General features: G+C 44.7%; 1 protein-coding gene across 2 annotated transcripts in view; it reads left to right on the top strand.

Annotated features, from left to right (window-relative positions):
- Positions 1-23,506, top strand: part of FRMPD1 (FERM and PDZ domain containing 1) — a 102,007-nt gene that overhangs the window by 47,145 nt on the left and 31,356 nt on the right. For both annotated transcript variants that reach the window (XM_036433285.2, XM_036433287.2), the window contains exon 2: positions 18,760-18,849. In XM_036433285.2, coding sequence (XP_036289178.1) covers positions 18,764-18,849 — 86 coding nt within the window. In that variant the 5' untranslated portion in view covers positions 18,760-18,763. The remainder of the gene's footprint in view (positions 1-18,759; positions 18,850-23,506) is intronic.

The following is a 23,506-nucleotide window of genomic DNA, read 5'->3' as shown; positions in this document are numbered from 1 at the left end:
TCCTGAGGCGTGTGCCGTGGGCTCCTGCTCAGGTTAGAGGGTGGCGTTCACATGGAGATGTATGTCCTTCCTCTTCCTTTCTTCCTGGGGGCGGGGGACATTTTGTATATAGGGGCAAGAAGAAATAATCACTTCTTCCCTGAGCTCACTCCTGGGTAGTTGCAGTACTTAGTTCTTTGCAAAAGCTCTGTAGTAAGCTCCTTAGAGCAGTCCCTGTCTATATTCCGAAAACCTAGATCCACGCAGGACGTTGTACAGGATATTTTAGCTGACCAGTCATGGATCTTCAAACAGGGTTGCCAGCTCCGGAGAGGATGAAGAGCTGCCTTTGTCTGGTGCAGGAATTCCCCTACCCAGCCCGCCTCTCTGCTGAGGCCGCCAATCCCCGGGGCACTCCTGTGCCATTGTCAGCGGGCTCCGATTATTAGAAAGTTCTTCATTGTGCTCCACCAAACCCTTCCTCCCGGCAGCAGCCGCCCCATTGGCCTTGATTCCGCCCTTTGAAGCCTCCGGCAAGAATCCGTGTCTTCTTCCGCTGGACGGCCAGTTAGCCCTGGGGACATTCAAAGACGGGGAGCAGGTCCCCGAGTCTTCACGTCTTCAGTGAGAATGCCTCCGTGTATGCAGTGTATGCTGAATGCTGTGCAGGGGTGGCCACGGCAGCCCAGCCAGAAGGACCACAGCGGCCTCACGTTAAAGCCTGGCCTCGTTTAGCACAGCTGAGGCCGAGTTAGACTCTCTGTGGTCCCCCTAGAGTTTGCTGTCCAGCCCTCTCATGGGCAGTACACTGGGCCACGGGGAGCTGTGTGCATGTCGGTGTCATAGTGACCTTTTGGGCTGTGACCCGAACCAGTGCTCACATGGAGTGGCTCTGGGCGACTCGGCCCCGTCTCTGGGACTCAAGTGCCTCATCATCCGTCCAATTCCTCCAAGGTGGTGTGTTGCTCTCTGAGGCTGCCATTACAAATCACCACAGTCTTGGCTTAAAACAGCAGAAACGTATTCTCACTCAGTCCCGGAGACCAGGAATCTGAAATCAAGGTGTGGGCAGCGCCACACTCCCTCTGGGGGCTCTCGGGGCGAATCCTTTCTGTGCCTCTTCTAGCTTCTGGCATTTCCTTTCCTTTTCTTTTAAAATATATTTTACTGACTTTTTACAGAGAGGGATAGGGAGCCAGAAACATCAATGAGAGAGAAACATCGATCAGCTGCCTCCTGCACACCTCCTCCTGGGATGTGCCTGCAACCAGGGGTACATGCCTTTGACTGGAATTGACCTGGGACCCTTCAGTCCGCAGTCTGATGCTCTATCCACTGAGCCAAACCAGTTAGGGCGTTGCTGGCATTTTTTGATTTGTGGACACATCACCCCAGTCTCTGCTTCCTGTCCCATTGCCTCCTTCTCTTGTGTCTGTGTCAAAGCTCGCTCCACCTCACTTGTAGATGGACCCGTGCCTTGGGATTTAGGGACCACCCCGATAACCTGGGATAAACTCCTGCCTGAGGATCCATCCTTAACTTAATTACATCTGTAAAGACCCTTTTTCCAAATAAGATAACAGCTGCAGGTTCTTGGGGTTAGGGTGTGGGCATCCTTTTTAGGGGCTGCCATTCCGCCTTTGGGATCTCCACTTTCTCCCCCCCCCCCCCCCCCCCATGGGACTGTCTTCTCTCTCAGTTGTATCTGAACCCAGCTCTCCGGAGGCACTGGCCTCAGGTCTTCATTCTGGATGTTTCGTGTCCCTCTCTTCCTGTAGTGTCCTGGCTGCCCAGTGAGGACGCAGGGCCGCTCTATCGTCCCTGTTCACAGAGGTGGGAGGGGCTCAGGGATTAGGCTGCCCTAGGAAACACGGGGTCTTGCTGGTCCACTCCCTCCCTCCTTTTCACCAGCAGGCTCTAGCTAGTCAGTGGAGTTTTTATCAATGGGAAGGAGACGCTGTGCTATTAAAATATTCATTACCAGTCCTTAGACTTAAGGGAGACACCGCAGTCAACGTGCTCTCGGCGGAGAAGGGACACAGAGGTAGTCTTAGTGCCCTTGCCTTTCCCCTGTAACTTAGTCTGAGATTGGCTCAGTGAACTTGAGGGAATTTATTTATGTTCTCAGTGCCCAAACACATGCCTCTTTCTGTAAAAAAAAAAAAAAATAATAAAAAATTAGGAAATGCTGCTTTGCAGCCCTGAAGTGTGCTGTAGTGTGACCTCCTTGCCCTTTCACTAGCCTGTTTCAGAAGTTCCAAGGTTCTTTAGTTTAAAATCCTCACTCAAGGGTATGATTTTTTTAAATTAATCAATTTGTTTATTTTTATATATATTTTTTATTGATTTCAGAGAGGGAGAGAGATAGAAACATCAATGATGAGAGAGAATCATTGATCGGCTACCTCCTGCAGGCCCCCTACCTGGGATCAAGCCCACACCCTGGGCATGTGCCCTTGACTGGAATCGAACCTGAAACCCTATCCACTGAGCCCAACCAGCTGGAGGAAATGTTCTTATTGATTATAAAGTGAGAGGAAGGGGGACAGAGAAAGAGAAACATCAATATGCCAGAGAAAAATTAATCAGTTGCCTCCTCTATGCACCCAGACTGGGGATCGAACCCACAACCTAGATATGTGCCCTGACCAGGAATCAAACCTATAAAAATATTTCTCTCTTTTCCGAGTCCAGCTCGGCTAGAGAGCAGTCCAGTTCTTGAGTAGGGGATTGAGAAAATGAAAGAGACAGACACAAATACAGTAGGGAAAGCTGGGACTGGGTGTGACCACTGTCCTCTGATAGAGAGACTGGGACCCAGAGCCAATACAGGGTGTTTATTTTATACAGCAAAAACCAGGAAGTTTTACTAAAAAGTCAAGACATAGGAGATTATGTGCATTCTTAGGCGGGCCCGAGTCCTATTCATTCCTGGTGCTTGGCTGGATTTAGATAACGAAACCCACCCCCTGGCACGTCGGCTGAAGGTCAAGCTGACGACACTCCAGCCTCTGGCAAGGCGTGTTTCCAGGGCGTGGCTCTGCTAAGGCCACTGGATGCAGCTGACAATAATTAGAGAAATGCTCACGTGCCTTCCCAGGTGCTCTCTACAAACCTACAACCTTTTGGTGTACACCAGGGTTTCCCAAACTTCTCTCAGGATGAGAATCACCTGGTGGAGTTGTTAAACTACAGATTCCTGAATCCCGTCTAAGCTTAGAGTACTAGTTTTACAATTTTACCTATATGTTCCCAAAATTCTAGTTTAGCACTTCTTAGTTGGGATTCAGGAATCTGTACTTTAACAACTCCACCAGGTGATTCTCATCCTGAGAGAAGTTTGGGAAACACTGGTGTACATGATGATGCCCCAATCAACTGGGACATCTGGCTAGGGCAAGTCCCAAGGTTTTTTGTGTTTTGTTTTGTTTTTTGTTTTTCCTTTTCGGAGAGGAAGGGAGAGGGAGGGAAAGATAGAGACATCAATGATGAGAGACAATCATTGATTAGCTGACTCCTGCACGCCTCCAACTGAGATCAAGCTCGCAACCAGAGCATCTGCCCTGACAGGGAATCAAACCGTGACCTCCTGGTTCATAGGTCAGTGCTCAACCACTGAGCCCAGCTGCCCGGGCCCATGGTTCTTTAGGTGAGATCTTCAGTCTGCTGCTGCTGGCTAATGGGCTCTCCAAATGCAGTGCACCAAAGATGTACTTTTCTTCAAAAAAGCATGGGCACCACTTGGTTTGCATTTGATATTCCCGAGTCTGGCGAAGCTGATGATGGAGCGGGGGTAAGCAGAGGGAGAACAGTGGCCTGAAGGTCTGGCACCGAGCAGCTCCCAACTTGTGGCTGTCACTGCTGCTCCAGGATTACCGCCTCACACCTGTCCAGAGCATCCTCCTGGCCTCTGCTCCACAGAGTTCAAGGTCTTGGCTAAGAAAGACCTGCCTAGGGATGAAGGTGGGAGGAGATGGGAGAAGACAGGTGAATCAGACCCTGCCCTGTCTGCAGCTTCCAGGAGGGACTGACATTTAAACTGAGCCCTAGTGAGTGAGTAAGAGAGAGAGAGAGAGAAAGAGGGGAAGTCCAGTAAAGCAGTACACCCAAAGGTGCCCTCAATTGTACTCCCACCAGGGCCCGTGATTGTCCTCTTCTTGGCCATCCAATCAGAGCTGAACCGGAAGAGCCTCAGGTTTGAAGGGGACCTTACGGATCACCTGGTAAGGCAGATAGATATTCCAGCTGCACTGCGTGGAGCCCCATGAACAGGGAACTGGAGCAGTTCGCGACTCATTTTGCTTCTGGGTTTAAAGAACAGCGATTTTTCCATTTGCCAAGGCTTGTTCGATGCAACCGCTTGGGAATATCCCCACATTAAAGCATCCTGCTTTGTCTGGGAAGTCTTTTTCCAGGCCGGGGAAGCTCTCCCTCTCCTGCCCCCTCGTCCCTCCAAGATAACCTCTCCAGGTGGTGTGGTCCTGGGGTGTTTCTGTGGAACCAGTGCCACTTGACTGTGAGCGTCTCTTGGGCTGAGCCCTGCTGCTCACTCAACCCAGAGCCGAGAAGAGGGCTGAGTCCTGAGCATACAGTGTTACTGAAGCAATGAAGGCTGTGCCTATGGTGACTGCCTTACTTGCATGTAGCTCCCAGCTGCCCTCATTGCGAGCCCTCATTGCTCTTTGCAATCACAAGTGGTGTCCTAGCTCAGTCAAGGGCGTCTGTGGGCCTCTGTGTCTGTCCTATACCTGCTTCTGGAGGGGGGCTAAGCTTTCAGAGGATGGGAAGGCTGCTGAACTAATGTCCAGCCTCTGGAACTGCTGCCCGTTGTCCTGGGTCATGGCCACACTCACCTCTGAACTTTCTCACTCGGTCCAGCTGCTCTTCCTTGGCACTGTGTAGCCTCAGGACGAGGGTCAGAGAGGCAGTGAGAAGGTGCTGGACTTTTTATTCAGTCAAACCTGGGTTTTCTGGCTGCATGACCTTAGGCACATTATTTACTTTCTTTCTTTTTCTTTTTCTTTTTTTTAATATATTTTATTGATATTTTACAGAGAGGAAGGGAGAGAGATAGAGAGCTAGAAAAGTCAATGAGAAAGAAACATCAACCAGCTGCCTCTTGCACACCCCCTACCGGAGATGTGCTCACAATCAATGTACATGCCCTTGGCTGGAATCGAACCTGGGACCTTTCAGTACGCAGGCGGACGCTCTACCACTGAGCCAAACCGGTTTCGGCCATTATTTACTTTCTTATTTCGTTGATTATCTCTAAGTGGAGGATCCGATCACATGGAGATATGGTTGCTGTTTTCCACCCACATACACATGGCAAATACTCAGTAAATGTTAATTTCCTTTTTATATTATCTGGAGGGCTGCGGTGGAGAAGAGAGAGGAAGGACGTGTTCCATGCCTTAGGGACCGTCCAGACTCAGACTTGGTTTTCCCCCAAGTCGACATCATCCTTTCCAAATTCCATTAAGCCCCTCTGCTTCCTAACACCCCGAGCATTGCTAGCATCCTGGATTTCTTCCTGTCTTCCATCTGCAAGCTACTACCCACTCTGTGTGTATTTGGAGAGGTCGCTTTCCCTGGCTGGGCCTCAGTTTTCCGTCTCTGTTCTGGGTGGTTTCTAAGGTCGCTTATAGCCCTGGCACTACATTTAATTTCACGTCGCAGGTTGATCAGCCACTATGTGGAGGGCGATGTGGTAGGCCCCGGGGCACGTAGGGAGAGGGAAACAGTCATCAGCCTTGTCGTGGTCACAGCCCAGTGTGGGAACAAACAAGGACAGCATTGTGAGGAGTGCTATGGTAGGGGCTGAATCCAGAGCTGGAGGAGTCCAAACCAGAATAGGAAGAGACTAGCCATTTGAGGAATGAATGGGCTCTTTGCCTTCTGGGAAGAATTATCCCCAAAAAACGCTTGTTGCCTGAATGAAAGAATGAATGATGGAGGCCGGTTCCTCCCTGGTGGCATTAGAATTTTTCCTTTTGGAATTGAAAGTATCAACGTGGAAAACCCCAGCCGAGATGCAGGTTAGGGACCTTGTTTCCTCTCTTCTCCTCCTGCCTTTCTGCAAAGGAAAAAGAAATCCAAACCTCCAGAATATATTGACCTTTCCTCACAGAGCTCTCAGGATGTGCAGCACAGCTTACCAAGCACCGCTGTGTGCCTCACCGAGAAATGTCTTGGTAGACGTAGGATTACACGCCTAAAGAGAATTCATCTATCTTCTGCCACGATTGTGTTCAGGGCTAATTTTCAAAGACAGTCTCCATTTTCCCAGTTGCCTGAATGATAATTACACATTGTGCACTATCATGCCTTCTCTTGTATTTATTCTACCCAATTTAATTTGGTTAGGTTCTATAAGCTTTTATTGGTTGCCTATTATAAGTTAGCCATATGTCAAGAGGCTAGGGGTGTGAGAGAATGTGTCACTATCCAGAAGTTTCTTTCCTAGCTCGACTGATAAAGCATATACCCAGGAATCAGCAAACAAAGCCATCTATTCATTGGGGATTGCTGAGTAGATTGTGAGTGCCAGGATTCCTCTCCTCTCCCCTCCCTCCCCCAGCAGAGAAGTGTGGAGAGATGGATGGTGAGGACGGTTCTCCAGAAGGCTTTTGGAGTTCGCACTGGAGAAGGGCCAGGGATTGCAAGCAGAGCGGAGGTGCAGGGAAGAGAGGAGAATAGCAGGTGAATTCAGCATGAACTAACTTTTCATTCTCATCTTTAGCCCCTCATTCTCATGCCTTAATAATGAAAATAATCCTTCAAAAGGTGACACTTTTAGCATGTCTCAGGACCTTTGCTAGTCTGCTCTGTGCCCTCACCTACCAGGAAAACTCCACGTTTCTCCACGTTTTCCCTTAATTCAAATCTATTTCTGCAGTTTGGTCCCCGTGAACTCTCCCACTCTGAGCTTCTCATCATGTTTTGTTTATCTCTTAGTATGGTGTGCCTGGAGCATTACAGACCCTGAAGAGCTATCAGGCGAATAAAAGGATGAGAAAATAAATGACTGATTATTGGGTTTTGAGTCTGACTTACTTCTGGGACTGTAAAATGTTAAGAAAGGAGTGGAGGGCACTAAAGAGAAAATGTGGGTAGCAGGTGCTGAGTGGGGGGTGGGGAGAAGAGGGGCACTGGGCTGCTCTTGGGCGGGAGGTTGGGTATATACCTTTGAAGAGGGAGTAGGATATTGGCTTTCCCACGAATAGATGCACACAATTTTAAAAATTCTCTGAACCATAGACACTAAACATATCGGGGGTGGGGGGAAATCTGCCTCCAGAGTAATCATAAAGCTGCAAATACAATAAAAGCAGCAGCTCCTCATTAATGACTCTACTAAATCAGGGGTCAGTGTGCAGTTGGGGGAAATAGCTTTCCCATTGTCTGAGGGAGCGAGACTGGAATCACCTTTCTAAAGTCTTAAAACCTTGTGCAGCCTTCCACCCAGCAGTGCCTCTCCTGGGAATTCATCCTAAGCAAATAACTAGTGATGTTTTATGCAAAGATGCTTATCTCCACCTTGTAATACAGACATTGCTAAAGTAAACCAAATGTGCAGTGATAGCTTTACAAACGGCCCTCCCCAGCTATATGAAAAAGAATGTTGTAGCCGAAACAGGTTTGGCTCAGTGGATAGAGTGTCGGCCTTTGGACTGAAGGGTCCCGGGTTCAGTTCCAGTCAAGGGCATGTACCTTGGTTGCGGGCACATCCCCAGTAGGGGGTGTGCAGGAGGCAGCTGATCGATGTCTCTAACTCTATCCCTCTCTCTTCTTCTCTGTAAAAAATAAAATATATATATATATTTAAAAAAAGAAAAAGAATGTTGTAGAATAAGAAAGAGGCAGGAGAGCCGGGACCGGTTTGGCTCAATGGATAGAGCGTCAGCTTGGGGACTGAAGGGTCCCGGGTTTGATTCCTGTCAAGGGCATGTACCTTGGTTGCGGGCACATCCCCAGTAGGAGGTGTGCAAGAGGCAACTGATCGATGACTCTCTCTCGTCGATGTTTCTAACTATCTCTCTCCCTTCCTCTCTGTACAAAATCAATAAAATATATTTAAAAAAAAAAAAAAAAAAAAAAGGAGGCAGGAGAATTGTTTTAAGCGTAAAATCAGGCTATAAACCAGTACATATAGTAAGTTCCCAGTTAATGTTGAAAATGTGTATTTTCACCCAAAAGTCTAGAAGGGTAATTAGCAGTTTGTGGAAGGTAGTGAATACGTTTTTACCTTCTTATTTTCCAGGGAGAAAATTTTCAAAATTTTCTACCAAGCACATATATTACCTTTATAATCGGGGGAGGGAGGGGTAGTGTTCAGTAAGAAGAAGAGATAAGCCGTTGGAGAGCAGAGTTTGAGTCTCATTGGGTTGAAAGCCGTTCAGACACATTGTTTATCTTGCAAATTCCAGACAGGTAGTGTTTTCAGAAGGGAGAGTGGACTTGGGTCCTTTGTGAGTGTATTTATAGAAGTGAAAGCTTTGGGGAAAGGAAATAGATCGATTTTTTTCCCCTTGAGCTTCTGAAATTATTTTTTGCCACTCCATTTGTAATTGAGCCCTCGGAGCTATTCTTACTTCCTCTTTTCTTAGGTACATACTACGTTAGACCTAAAAATGCTAACTGGCGTAGGATGTGGGTTTTGCTAAAATCATTCCCCTTGAAGTCTTCACTGCCCTCATGCCTAACCAGTGGGGTCCCCAAGAAGACCGCTGTTTGAAATCTGTGTTGCTTTGCTATCTGATGCGTTCTGCACCCCCCCCCCCCCCCCTGCATCCTTGGATAAACCTGGATGGCCAAGTAGGAAACCACTCCTGCTTTGTTGGGCTGGTGTCTTCAGCCACATATAAGGCACTCAGGAGGACACCTGCTTTGGGCACCGTCTGTTGGAAAGGTTTATTTAGAGGCCAATCTGGCATCCACCTTATCCTGCGGACGTAACATTAGTCTGCAGAAAAAGAGATCAGGGCTGGGTAGAATCTCTTTAAATATTAATTCCAGCGATGCCTTTTGCCACACATCTCCAAAGAGCTCTGAGCATCTCGCAGACATTACCTCATCATTAATTTTCACAGTGTTCTTGGGTGAGAAGCTGGTGGCAGCTATTTGGTCTCCAATTAGGGCAGAATAAAATGTATATTTTAGGTAGTTAAAATAAACTTAGGAGTTGTACTGACTAGATATTAATTGGTTTTTAAAAATGGAGGCAATATTTTTGGTGTCTTGTTTCTCAGTTGTCCTGTATGTTCCACTAATTAAGTTGCCTTTCTGCATCTTTCTCTACCAACATTGGAGTGCCTTCTGTGAACAAGCTACAGTGCTGAGCAATGTCGCTAGGAGGGAAATTTAACCTCCTTAGTTCCACACTCAAGACCTTTGATGTTATGGCTTCTCCCTGCCATTTCTACACTAAATCTCTCAGTGTATACTTGCTTCACATACCCGTTGCCTCTTCCCCCCAGCCCTCTTCCTGAACTTGTCTTCAGTGTAGCTCTGTGCCATCTCCTTTCTTTGCATTTTCTATGCCATTCCCCAGCCGCTGCCCCAGTGCCCTTCTCTCCACTCCTGCGGGTCTCATTGCCTCTTCTTCATAGCTCGGTCCCCTCTTACACAAGGCCTGCTCTGGTATCCCCCTGCTGCATCCATAGCTGGATGTGAGCTCCCACCGTTCAATCCCCAGATATTCTGCCAGCCTCTCTGCTAGGGTCCTAATAATTTTCACTTTGTATTTTAGAGATTTATGAATACTCTTTGGTGATGTTTCAAGTTTCTTGAGTGCAGGCATAGCCCAGTTCACCTATATGTGTTTCTCAGTGACTTGCCCGCGTTGGATGTCCAAGCGCTCCATTGTGTAAAGCACATGTGTCAAACACAAGGCCCGCGGGCCAAATCTGTCCCGCCAGGCCTTGCAATGTGGCCCGCACCGCACTGTCATCACTGCACTCCGCTGCGTTTCCATCACAATGACAGTTTATGACTGTTCAGTAAACGATTCGGCCCGCGATTTAGGCTGGATTTTAGATTTTGGCCCCTTCTCTGATTGAGTTCAACACCCCTGGTGTAAAGGAATGAAATGGCCATCATTTCAGGCCAGAGTCCATCAGTTTGTGCAGTGCCTTGTGGGGTACAGAGGACAGAGATCACCGATAGAACCCTGCTTGGCCTGGCCCTTCCTTTGATCCTAGTTCCTGAGGCCACTTGCTGCCTACAGGCCTGTTTCTGACCTCTCACTGCATCCACACCCACACCCACCACTCTCATCTAAGACTTGTATATTAAAAATCATCCTTCTCTCATGGCGTTCCGGGGAGACATAGGGAAAGAGACCACGGGAGTGTTTTTAAGGGTCACCTCTGCACTTATTCCTTTTTCACCTCACTGTATGGGACCCTTTATCCAGGGCATTCTCCGTTCACGGTCACGAGCGGGCATGAGGGCTGGGATTGGCTTGTGCTCCACCTGTGGCAGGCTGCTGAGCCGGGCAGGTTATTTAATCTTCCTGTGGCGTCATTTCCCCATCTGTTAAGGGGAGATAATGTGCTTGAGGGTGACCTGCCTCCCTGGGATGCTCTGAGGCTTATTGACTTAATGCCATTGCTATTAACTTTAACCAAAGACGGCTGGAGCTGGGGCACAGAATAAATATGACTCTAGGGCAATGGTCGGCAAACTCATTAGTCCACAGAGCCAAATAGCAACAGTACAACGATTGAAATTTCTTTTGAGAGCCATTTTTTTTTTTTAACTTCTTCTAACGCCACTTCTTCAAAACAGACTCACCCAGACCGTGGTATTTTGTGGAAGAGCCACACTCAAGGGGCCAAAGAGCCGCATGTGGCTCGAGAGCCGCAGTTTGCCGACCACGGGTATAGGGTGAAGCTTAAGTAGAATCCTTTTACAGAAACTATGTGTGTTACAGGGGTGGTAGTCTGGCAGTTTGCTGGCATGGCACAGGGCAGGAGGACAGTTTGAGGTCCAGTTTCATTTGGAGGTTCTCACTCTGGGGTGATGGTACTTTCCTTGTACCCTAGGTAAGGTAAGATGCAGAGTAAGGTAAGATGGCAGAGAGGAGCTGATGGCCAGAGCTCCTTTGCATGACTCAGGGGCTTAGGAAACCAGGAGAAACAGCTGTGAGACACTGGTTTGTCCATGACAAACCTCCCTTCGGACATTCAAAGTCCTTTCTGTAAAAAGGGGATTCCTGTTGGAGGCAGAGGCTTAAAGGAAAGGCAGAGGAGGAACAGAGATGCTGTGTGGTTGTCGATCCAAAATAATGAACAAAAATAAAACTACTTCATTCAGCCTTTGTCTTTGGGGGGCACATTTGCACAGAACTTTATAGTTTTTAAAGAACTGTCACAACATAATGGAACGTAAGCTTCAGACCAGCCCTGGAGCACAGCTGGGCAGGGAGCACCATCACTGTTTTTAGAGAACACAAGCTGGAGAGAGAAGTGTTGTGTGCTAGTCCCGAGTACTGCCTTGCGCACTCATTGACGTGTGCATAGAATTTGATGCACAAAAAGGACAGGCAGAGGAAAAGCATCTCCAGAGGCGTGAGGGTGTGAGAAATCGGGGCCTGTTTGGGGAACAGTAGGTCATTCAGTTCTGCCGGAGTGGACAGACTGAGGGAGATGAGATAGACAGATAGTCATGGGCCAGATCACAAAACGCTTTGACTCCCAAGGCCCCGAGGGAGGCAGGGGGATGGAAAGGCTGATCCAGTTCCAGAGACAAGCAAGCTAATCTGATTTGTAATTCCACTTGGGGGCTAACACGCTTACTGTCTGTATGCCTCAGTTTCCTTTTTGTGAATGAGGATGGCAATCAGAATTAAATAAGATAACGCATGTAAATTACTTAGCCCACTCCTGGCACACAGGAAACAGTATATTGTTAACGTCGCTGTGTTAGTAGTATTGTTGTAATTCTTGAGCTCAGACTTTATCCTAAAGATGAAGTGGAAACACTGGAAAGTTTTGTAAATAAAAGTGACATGACTAGAAGGACGTATTGTATCGCTTTGGCAGCCTGTGGAGGATAGATTGGTAAAGAGTGCTTCTAGAAGTAAAGATACTACTGGCTAGAGATTATTATAATATTTCAGACAGAATCAACATTTGAACTATAGTCATAGCCCTAAGAAAAGAGAGGAGACGAGAGGTTAAGATAACCAGGAGCAAAGTCAGTAGAACTTGGTGGCTGGCTCAGGGTGGGGCATGAAACGAGGGAAAGAGTCCAGAATGATTCCCAGATTTTTTACTTGGGACACCGTCTCCTTCAACAAAAGGTTCCACCTTGGAGAAGGAGATTTGAAGTGTGGAGAGGAAGAAAAAAAAAAGACAGTGAATTCTGTTTTCAATATAATCGGCTCAAGTGCTCACTGCACATCTTGGTGGAGATATCTTAGAGGCAGTTGGTCCTTAAAGCAGCTGAACCTGTGGGAGTAAACCACATCACCTGGCGAGTGTTGAGAGCAGTGAATCTCAAACTATGCTGTTCATTGGAATCTCTGGGGATGGGGGTGGAAGGAATGTCTTTAAAAACGACAATTTTTAGTGTCCAGCCTGGCTGGTGTGACTCAGTTGTTGAGCCCATGAACCACGAGGTCACCAGTTCAATTCCTAATCAGAACACATGCTCAATCCTCAATAGCAGTGTGCAGGAGACAGCCAACCAATGATTCTAATTCTCTCTCATTATTGATGTTTCTATCTCTCTCTCCCTCTCCCTTCCTCTCTGAAATCAATTTTTAAAATATTTTTTTTTTTAAAGAGAGTAGCCGAAATCTGTTTGGCTCAATGGATAGAGCATCGGCTTGGGGACTGAGGGATCTCGGGTTCGATTCCGGTCAAGGGCATGTACCTTGGTTGCGGGCATATCTCCAGTGGGGGGTGTGCAAGAGGCAGCTGATTGATGACTCTCTCTCATCGATGTTTCTAACTCTCTGTCCCTCTCACTTCCTCTCTGTACAAAATCAATAAAATATACTTTTAAAAAAAAGAAGAAGAAAATAAACTGTAATTGAAAAAAAAAATTGCTATGTTCAAATCCAGAAAGGCTGACGTATAAAAGAGGGGGCTGATTTATTCTGGATGGTGGTGGTGGGAGGAGGCCGGGGCAGTACTGCAGTGCAGGCTGAAGCCGCGGAGAGGTGAGATTCAGCTTTATGTAAAGAAACTTTCTAGCAATAGGCCCACCAGTGAATGACAGAACAATTAGAGGCCAGATGGATTCTTGGCAGTGGGATTGTAGAAAAGATTCAAATGTTTGGGGATTATCTGGGCTCTTATTTTCTTCCATTAGCCTAACAATTCAGAGGCTAATACTAAAGCCATTAGAAGGTCATTTTCTTGACGTTAAAATTTCCTGCTCAGACCTGGCTGAGTCAGGGAGCACTTCTAATGGCTTGGTTGATGTAGTTATTTATTTGGTCTTTGGGGATCCTTGGATGAAGGCATGTGCCTAGCCACAGGCCAGATATATAATGCAAATTAATTCTCTTAATTAGGGTCATATATGTTTATAGAAATCAATTAGCTAAATTGTATTTGGCAGCAACTCCCTAACAATCCCCTTTAAGTAATCATTGCAGTTTGGTGACCTTCGAAAGCAACAGAAAGGCTTGACGGCCTTTTTTTTTTTTTTTTTTTTTTTTTTTTTTTTTTATATATTTTTATTGATTTCAGAGAGGAAGGGATTGGGAGAGGGAGACAGAAACATTAATGAGGAGAGAGAATCATTGATTGGCTGCCTCCTGCACATCCCACACTGGTGACTGAGCCTGAAACCCGGGCATGTGCCCCGACTGAGAATTGAATCGTAACCTCCTGATTCATAGGTTGGTGCTCAACCACTGAGCCACACCAGCCAGGCAGGCTTGACAGTCTTTAGTCCTTAAGGATATGTCTGAGATCCCTGACACCTCTGAGGTTACTTGGAGACTGAAAGAATGTGGAGATCTGAGATTTTTGTATCTTCTACTGCCATGGTTACTTCAGGATTTCCAGAAACTCCAGGAGATGTGGGTCTTTGAGTTTCAAGACGAAACACAACAAATACCGTCTCGCCTGGTCCTTAGATCTAGGAGGACCTCAAGTTCATGATTGGGAGGAACTGCAGAAGTCATCCAGTCCCAGTATTCCATTGTGTTCCTCCATAGTGCAGTTAGTTATTCAACCCCTGCTTGACTGCCTTCAGGGACCAGGATCTTGCTGATTCTTTTTTATTTTGTTAATCCTTACCGGGAGGATATTTTTCCATTGGTTTTTAGAGAGAGTGGGAGGAGGAGACACACAGAGAGAGAGAGAAACATTGATGTGAGAGAGGCATCGATTGGTTGCTTCTCACGGGGATAGAGCTTGTGACAGAAGTACATGCCCTTAACTGGAATTGAACATGGGACCCTTCAGTCCAAGGGCTGATACTGTATCCACTGAGCCAAACTGGCTAGGGTAATCTCGCTAATTCTTGAGAAAACTCATTTCATCTCAGATCACTAGGAACACCAAGGAAATCTAGCCTTAGCCCAAGCTGAAGTCTCCATCTCTGTGGCATTACCCCCATTAATCCTGACTCTGCTTCCCAGAATTATGTGGAATATACCTCTTCCACATGGTAGCCTGTTGGCTGTTTGTGAACCATGATCCCACAGGCCATTGTCAAACAAACATTCTCTGATTTTTCAAAGAGTTGGCTTTAATCTCTTTACCATCCTAGTCTCCTATGAAAAAGTGCTGAAAATGTGATGCTCAGACATAAAACGAACCAGATTAATGTCCATATTTAATCCGGCATCTAGAAGGGTTCTGGAATCTGGAGAAGGGGCTATGCATAAATTAATAAAGAGAACAGAGACAAAACAATGTTGAAAGGCATATAGGGGCAGGGGGCAGAGGGACCTGGCTAAAGAAGCCAGGTTTTCCTTGTCTCAGGACCCCTTGCTTTTTATTAACACAAATTGTCCTTAGGCAAGGTGGAGATATACACATCAAAGGCCAGGGTTAGTCTACAGAGTCCATTGTGAGATTGGCTGTTCAAGTGTTTGGCCAACAGGAGGCAATAGCATGTAGATTAAGATGCCCTGAGCTGTCTGGTAGCAAATAGTCAATTTAATACAACCTTTTCAGGTTTGGGGAAATGCCTTTGGCCATTCCCAGCAGGCGATAACGTATGTGACTCAGCCCTTGTTGAGTCCCCAAGTTCCATCAACCTTTCGATGAAACTCTTGCAATTATGATACGCTGGAATTGGCTTCCGGCACATATCCTAACATTGCCAGTTCATTTACTCCCATTAAGGGCCTGATGAGGCAAAACAGTACCCTGTGGACTCAGTTGGATGTCATTTTCTATACTTTATGATCAGTCAATGTGTTGTCAGGACACTAGAATCTACATTCTTGACCCTCCATACTAAATAAATCTCACAGAAATATGAGGTGGTTTTGTGTCCTTGGGAAAAAGACATTAAAATAATAGATATTATAAAAGACTTTTTACAATAACAAAAAGGTAAACATTCCAGTAGAAAAGTAAGGGGAAACCAAAAGTCGGAAAGTAGCAAAAAAATAAATGCAAATGGCTGTAGTGAGTGAAACATGTTCAGATGTATTAATTATTAAATAATTTCAAAACAGTAATGAGCTCAAATTTGGAAAGATGTCCATGATATATTCACAGGTTAAAAACTACAAGGTGCAGACCACTGAGTATAGCATGATTCTAGTTTTGTGGACTAAATATTTTAATATATATATATACTCTGGGTCTCTACAGATTTAGGGCAAATGGTGTGAATATCTACCAAATAGTGGTAATCTCTGAGGGACTGTATTAGATGCTTAAAATATGATGCTTATTTTCTATAATTTAAAAAATATATATTTTATTGATTTTTTACAGAGAGGAAAGGAGAGAGATAGAGAGCTAGAAATGTCGATGAGAGAGAAACATCGACCAGCTGCCTCTTGCACACCCCCTACCAGGGATGTGCCCACAGCCAATGTACATGCCCTTGACCGGAATCGAACCTGGCAATGTACATGCCCTTGACCGGAATCGAACCTGGGACCTTTCAGTCCGCAGACTGACACTCTACCACTGAGCCAAACCGGTTTCAGCTTATTTTCTATAATTTTTAATTTATATAATTTTAAATATATTTAGGACTGTATTGGATGCTTAAAATATGATGCTTATTTTCTATAATTTTTAAAAAATATATTTTATTGATTTTTTACAGAGAGGAAAGGAGAGAGATAGAGAGCTAGAAATGTCAATGAGAGAGAAACATCGACCAGCTGCCTCTTGCACACCCCCTACCAGGGATGTGCCCACAGCCAATGTACATGCCCTTGACCGGAATCGAACCTGGGACCTTTCAGTCCACAGACTGACACTCTACCACTGAGCCAAACTGGTTTCAGCTTATTTTCTATAATTTTTAATTTATATAATTTTTAAATATATATATTTAAACCAATAATTAGGTGTTATGTTCCATCCAATAAGCAAATATGTTTAAATTGTAATATCTAGAGTTTATGAGAATGTAGCTACATGGGATGATACTCCAACCAACAGAGCCCTTTTTGTGCTGTTTTTAACAGAATTGGTATCAGCGTTGTACCGGCTGCTTCAAAAGAACTTGGCAGCGTTCCTTCTTCATGCTCTAGAATAGCTAAAATAGCATTTGGGGGGAAATAAACCAAGTTGGCGAAAAGCAACATTATCCTGGATTGGATCCTAGAACATAAAAGGATCATTAGTGGGGGAGGGGGGAAGAGGAGAGAGAATGGTGAAATCTGAATAAAGTCTATATTTTAGTCAATATTATTGGACCAATTTTAATTTCTTACTTTTGACAAAGGTACAATGATTACATAAGATGTTAACATTAGGGAAAACTTAAGGGTATATATGGGAACTCTCTGTATTATCTTTGAAACTTTCTATACATCTAAAATTATGCTAAAATAGGTTTATATTTAAAATAAAACAAAAAATTATCAGGAATAAGGTACATTTTATAGATTTAAAATTCACCTTTTAGCCTGTCTGCACCTTGGACTTTTTTTAGAAGGGGGAGGTAGCTCTTTAACAACTTTCTCTTCTCTGGTAATTGTTTATTTAGATTTTCTATTCTTTTAGGGCCATTTTGTATTTTCCTGGAAAACCATCTGTGTCATCCAGGTTTTCAAACGTCTTTGGGTATTATTTAGTAACTTACAATTCCTTTAGTATTTTCTCTGTTTCCTGGTTATTTCCCAGTGTCATATCTTATTTTGTGTGATTATTTATTGGGTTGTAAAATTAACTTGGTGATCTGAGACCAGTATTTTAAGTGAAATAGACTAGAATAGAAAAAATATAAACACGTATTGTTTTATGAACTGGAATCTCAACGCATGTATTGTTTTTCTTGGTAATCTGACCATACCTAACTATCAAAGCACAAGTGCATGTAACTTTTAGCCTAGCAAATCAATATTTGGGAACTTCTCCAGGTATATAATTGCATACATGCAGAAATGATATATTACAGTATTACTTGAAATAGCAAAAAACTGGCAGTAACCCAAATGTCTACCAAGAGAGGGCTACCTTTAAATTACAGCACACTCATACAACTTAATACTCAGTAGTTGTCAGAGAGAATGAAGAAGCATTCTGTGTATTGGTGTGGAGAGAGACCACGATCATGCTATATTCTAAGGAGAAGAAAGCCTGGTGCCTAACAATGTGTGTGGTGTACTACGTGTGCCATGTTAAAAGGAGGAAATATATTGACCGAAACCGGTTTGGCTCAGTGGTAGAGCATTGGTCTACGGACTGAAAGGTCCCAGGTTCGATTCCAGTCAGGAGCATGTACATTGGTTGCGGGCACACCCCCAGTGGGGGGTGTGCAGGAGGCAGCTGGTGGATGGTTCTCTCTCATTGACATTTCTAGCTCTCTATTCCTCTCTCTTCCTCTCTGTGAAAAATCAATAAAATATATTTAAAAATAAATAAATAAAATAAAATAAAAGGAGGAAATATAAAACCTGTATTTGCTTGACGAGGCATAAAGAACGTCTGGGACGACAAATAGAGAAGGAGAGCAGTGATTACATATGGGTGAGGGAGCCGGTGGATGAAGACAGGTGTAAGAGTAGCAGAGAGATCTCTCACCGTACTTCTTATTGAACTGTGGTAAAAACACACGTAACACGGATATCTACCCTCTTAACAAACTGCTAAGTGCACAGGGCAGTAACTGTATATCCTTTTACCGACTAGGGTTTGAATCATGCCAATGAGTCACCTATTCAGAAATTAAATGTACAACACTGAGCAAACGAAGCAGCACTCAGAAGAACAGGCTGGGCCTCGTGCAGTGCCTGGGGCTGGCAGAACTGAGCCGCACAGTCAGGGTGCACACACAGTCGGGGTGCACACACAGTCGGGGGGCGGGGGCAGTGTCACGCAGTAAGGTCACAGTCACAGCTGGAAAAGCCTTCTCTATTTTATTCCCTCATCCTTCCGTTGAACTGTTTGCATGTTACCAGGAGCCTGAGGCCTCCTCGGGGCCCGGGGCTGCTGGCAGTTCACTCTGTGGCCCTGAGCGCCTGTGTGTGCCCATCGCAGCCGGAGGGAGGGCCCTCGCTGTTTGGTGAGCGTGTCTCTAAGCGGGCAAATACAGAAAGCACCAGAGGGACCTGTCCGAAGCCTCTCCTAAGTGTGTCGGCTAGCTCCTTAAGACCATTCTTCTTCCGTGCAGGTAAATGGAAGAGCTGGAGACTCGGAAAGCACACCGAATAGAACAAATGGTGGCGAGATGGCTTCGACGCTCCCGGGACAGCTCCGCCCGGTAAGGCTCCTGGGCTGGCAGTGATTTCTGCCTGTAAAGCTTTGGTGTCCCCGGGGGAGGCGGTTAGGCCGGTCTTGGCAGCGCCTGGGGATCGCTGTCTCCGGCTCGCTTTGTTCTCACACCACATGGAGGGAGAGGTGTACACAGGTCAGCAGTTTGGCTGGAGCGCCTTCCTCTCTGTCCTCTCCCACCAGCCCCCCCCCCCCCAACGCTTCCCTCTGCGGCCCTCAAATGTGCACCCCCAGACACAGACACACTCACACCGAACTCACTCACACCTGTACACACAGACACACCAACACACTCACCCACACACGCACAGATATGTGCACCCGCGCTCACACACACACTTTTGTAAACACACACTCACCCACGCCCTCTCCCTCTCTGCCTCGCACGCACCCCCTGTCTTCTTACTTGAGGTGAGGACCAGACAATCTGCTGTTGACATTCCTCCCCAGCCTTTGTTTCTGGCAGCTGTCCCTTCCTCGCAGTCCCTGTTTCATTCTAAACAAAATAAAATGAAATCAAATACAGATCTGATTTGACTGCTGCAAGAGAACTTAAAATATGTTCTGTTGCAAAGTGTTCCTTTTCCATCTCCGATTTCCCTTCTGGCCCTGCCGCGGAGATGAAATATCACGTGTCGGGTGTTTCTGAGACACATTCTTCCGAAGGAGCTGGGAACGGCCGTGGTGCCGCTGAGCAGTGAACCTTGCTCAGGGCTGCCCTGCCCTGTGGCCACGTGCTCTGGCCCTCACACACGGCGATGCGATAGGCTGGCAGTGTTAGCCCATTTCATGGACGAAACAGCCAAGGCTCAGAGAGGGACTTGTTCAGGACCCTCACCAACCCCCCTTCCCCTGTTCAGACAACCCTGACGGGTCTTCATTTCTTATAGAATGAGTTTAAACATTTTAGGTTTGGCATTCAAGGTTCTCCATGATCAACCCACTATCCTTTACAGCTATTTGTCTTGTTGCTCTGCTTCATTCACAGCAACCTCCAGCTTACAATGACCTACTCACAATTCCCTTATTGTGACCACCCCACCTTCTCTTCCACCCCTTCGTTAGACCCGAGCTTCTTGTCACATCCCTTCCTCCCATCTCCATGTGTCCAGAACCCACCTACAGTGCAAGGTCTGGCTAACGTGCTGTGTCTTCCATGAAGCGGTCCCAGCCCACAGTCAAAATTAATTTCCCCCACAGAGCCCCGTAGTATCTGATTTGTAGAATTGTCGATGTGCTTCACCTGGTGTGTTCAAGCACATCCCCTTTCTTTATTCTAGATTGTAAGTTCTATGAGGGCAGGGAAAGGATCAGCCCCATCTCATTGCCCAGAGCCGTGGTGGGCAAACTTCGGCTCGAGAGCCACATGCGGCTCTTTGGCCCCTCGAGTGTGGCTCTTCCAGAAAACACCACAGCCTGGTCGAGTCCATTTTTGAAGAAGTGGCGTTAGAAGAAGTTTAAGTTTAAAATATTTGGCTCTCAAAAGAAATTTCAAATGCTGTACTGTTGATGTTTGGCTCTGTTGACTAATGAGTTTGCAGACCACTGGCCCAGAGGATTGCAAGTGGGTTAAGTAGGGCTTGATGAACAAATGGGAAAACTGCTAGGTCCATTGTTTTCGAAAGTGGGTTTTGCAAATCCTAGTGTTAGGCTGCTCCTTAAGAAAGGTCAGATCTGTTTGGGAAGTGATACAGCCTATCTCCCACTCCAACCCACCCCTACTTAGTGATTCATTTTAACACATTAAAGGCTCCGAGAACTCCTGCAGGAAAGAGATTTTGCATAACTTTAACTTGATGTTGCCTAAATATTTGACATTGGGACTCTCTAACATCCAGCTTCTCTTACAGAATATAAATAAAAGGTAACATTCACCTCTAGGAAGTTAACATGTTTAGTGTCTATATAGAACTGTACAATCACCAGAATCTAGTTTTAGAGTTTTTATTTTAGAACTCTGACTTTCAGTAACCCGAAAAGAAACTCCGAACCCACTAACAGTCATTCTCAACTTGCCATTCCCTCAGCCCTCAGGTAACTGCTCATTTACTTTCTATCCCTATAGCATCTCCTGTTCTGGATATTTCACATTAAATGGAATCATATAATATGTGGTCTTTTGTGACTAGCTTCTTTGACTTAGCGTGTGTTCAAGGTTCATCCATATAACAGCATGTATCAGTATTTCATTCCTTTTTATTGCCAAATAACATTTCGTTATGGAATATTTACTTTGTTCATCCATCAGTTAATGTACACTTGGGTTGTTTACACTTTGGGGCCATTATGAATAATGCTGCTATGAACATTTGTCAGTAACTTTTTGTTTAAACATGTTTTAATTTCTCTGGGGTAAATATTTAAGAGTAGAACAACTAGGTCATAGAGAAACTCAATATTTAACCTTTTGAGGAATTGCCATACTGTTTTCCAAAGCAGCTATGCCATTTTACATTCACGCCAGCTGAATAGCATGGTTTCAATGTCTCCACATCTTTGCCAACACTTGTTATCATCTGTCTTTTTTATTGTAGCAGTCCTGGTGGGTGTCAAGTGGTATCTCCTTGTGTTTTTATTTTTTATTGATTTTTTTTACAGAGAGAAAGGGAGAGGAATAGAGAGCTAGAAACATAGATGAGAGAGAAACATCGACCAGCTGCCTTCTGTGCATCCCCTATTGTAGATGTGCCCGCAACCAATGTACATGCCCTTGACTGGAATCGAACCTGGGACCTTTTAGTCTGCAGACTGACGTTCTATTCACTGAGCCAAACCAGTTCCAGCTCTCCTTGTGGTTTTGACTTGCATTTTCCCGATGGCTAATGATACTGAGCATCTTTCCACGTGTCTAGAAAGTTTTGTTTGCCAAGTGCTTGAGAAAGAGAAGGAAAAAGAGGGGCAGGTTCATAGCACTGTCCATGGAAGACAATTTCTGTGTTTCCAGGATAAACCACAAGTAGCCTTATTTAAATTGCTTCTCATCTCTAATCCTGCACCTTCAACACAGTATGGGTTTTTAGTGTCCTAGGATTACTTGATGAGCAAGAACTGAAAAGCTGCCCTGGCTCAGTTGGTTGGGACATTGTCCCCATACACCAAAAGGTGGCTGGTTCAATTCCCAGTCAGGGCACATACCTAGGTTTTGGGTTCTATGCCTGGTCGAAGCATGTATTGAAGGCAACCAATCTCTCTCTCTCTCTCTCTCTCTCTCTCTCTCTCTCTCTCTCTCTCTCTTATTAGTGAACATGTCCTTGGGTAAGGATTAAAAAAAAAATTTTTTTTAAGAACTGAAAAGCTAAGTTTGGAGGTGGATAATTGCCATTTTTGCAATTTCCCTGGAATTTGGTAATAAATTTGGTAGAAAAAATGGTAAACCAATTAGAAATAGGATTTACATTTGAATACAAAAATTGACTGAGTTTCCTGATGGCCAGGGCAAGAAATTTAAAATTAAATTGAAACGTTTTTTTTTAAGTCCAGAAAAAGGAAACAAGTTCATCTGCAGCCATATATGTTTGCACATGTCTTGTAGCAATCCTGCTGTTGTTTCAGGCTTCAACAACCTCCCATTCTTTCAGATGGTTGTACTTTACTTGTAATTGCCATTTCCCCCCATAAATTTTAGACCTTATGTCAGGGTATAATTGAATCCTCTGGGAACAAATTAGTTGAAAATGACTGTGTTCATTTCCAAAACTCACTAAACAAATTGATAACTTTTATCAACCTGGGTAATGTTAGAACTTTAGAATGCATCCAAAAACGGTGCTTTTCTGGGGAAGAATGTCAACTTCCAAAGTTGCTTTGATTGCTTAAATTTAAAATTAATTTTGAGGGGGTGGCTATTTATAATCATTAGTCAAATTCAGATGGTGGTACTCAATTTGAATGAGAGACTATTTGGGGGGTTAGCTATTTCTGAAAGAGCACTGATACGGTAAATATTATTTTTATATTGAAATGTGAAGTTATGTAAGAGAGAGTAGCCATCTTCATATCTGATACAAAATTATTCAGTTGCAAAATTATTCAGATATGATGAAGATGACTACTCTCTCATTACGTAACATCACATTCCAATGTAAAAATAACATTTACCGTATCAATAAGTAGCTAACCCCCCAAATGGTCTCTGTGACATGCTTTGAATTTCTCTATAAACAGTGCGATGCAGACTACTTAGCAAAAGCTGCAGCATAGTGACTAAATCATAAACTAATTTGAAAGCATTTTGCTTTGAATTTCATTGTCATCTTAACAGCTTTCTATAACTGTAGAAGTGATAAAATGAGAGTTATAGTATACTTATCTCCTTAATTATACCAATTTTTCCTCTCCTGCAAAAATTTTGTTTTTTATGTAGTTAAATGGTATTTTATTTACAATTTCTTGGCTTGATTCTAAGCTTAGAAAATCATCATCCAATAATTAATTAAATTAGGTTAATATTTGAACTTAATAGTTAAAATATTTTCTATTTAATTATTTTATATGGAGTTTATTTTTTTCTCTTTTTTAATATTTTTTTATTTTATTGATTTTTCAGAGAGGAAGAGAGAGTGATAGAGAGTTAGAAACATCGATGAGAGAGAATCATTGATCAGCCGCCTCTTGCACACCCCCTACTGGGTACGTGCCCACAACCA

The sequence above is a fragment of the Pipistrellus kuhlii genome, unplaced genomic scaffold (genome assembly GCF_014108245.1).
Source record: "Pipistrellus kuhlii isolate mPipKuh1 unplaced genomic scaffold, mPipKuh1.p scaffold_m20_p_12, whole genome shotgun sequence".
In the NCBI taxonomy this organism is placed as follows: domain Eukaryota; kingdom Metazoa; phylum Chordata; class Mammalia; order Chiroptera; family Vespertilionidae; genus Pipistrellus; species Pipistrellus kuhlii.
Note: the sequence above shows the minus strand (reverse complement) of the source record. Positions and strands in the feature narration are given on the sequence as shown.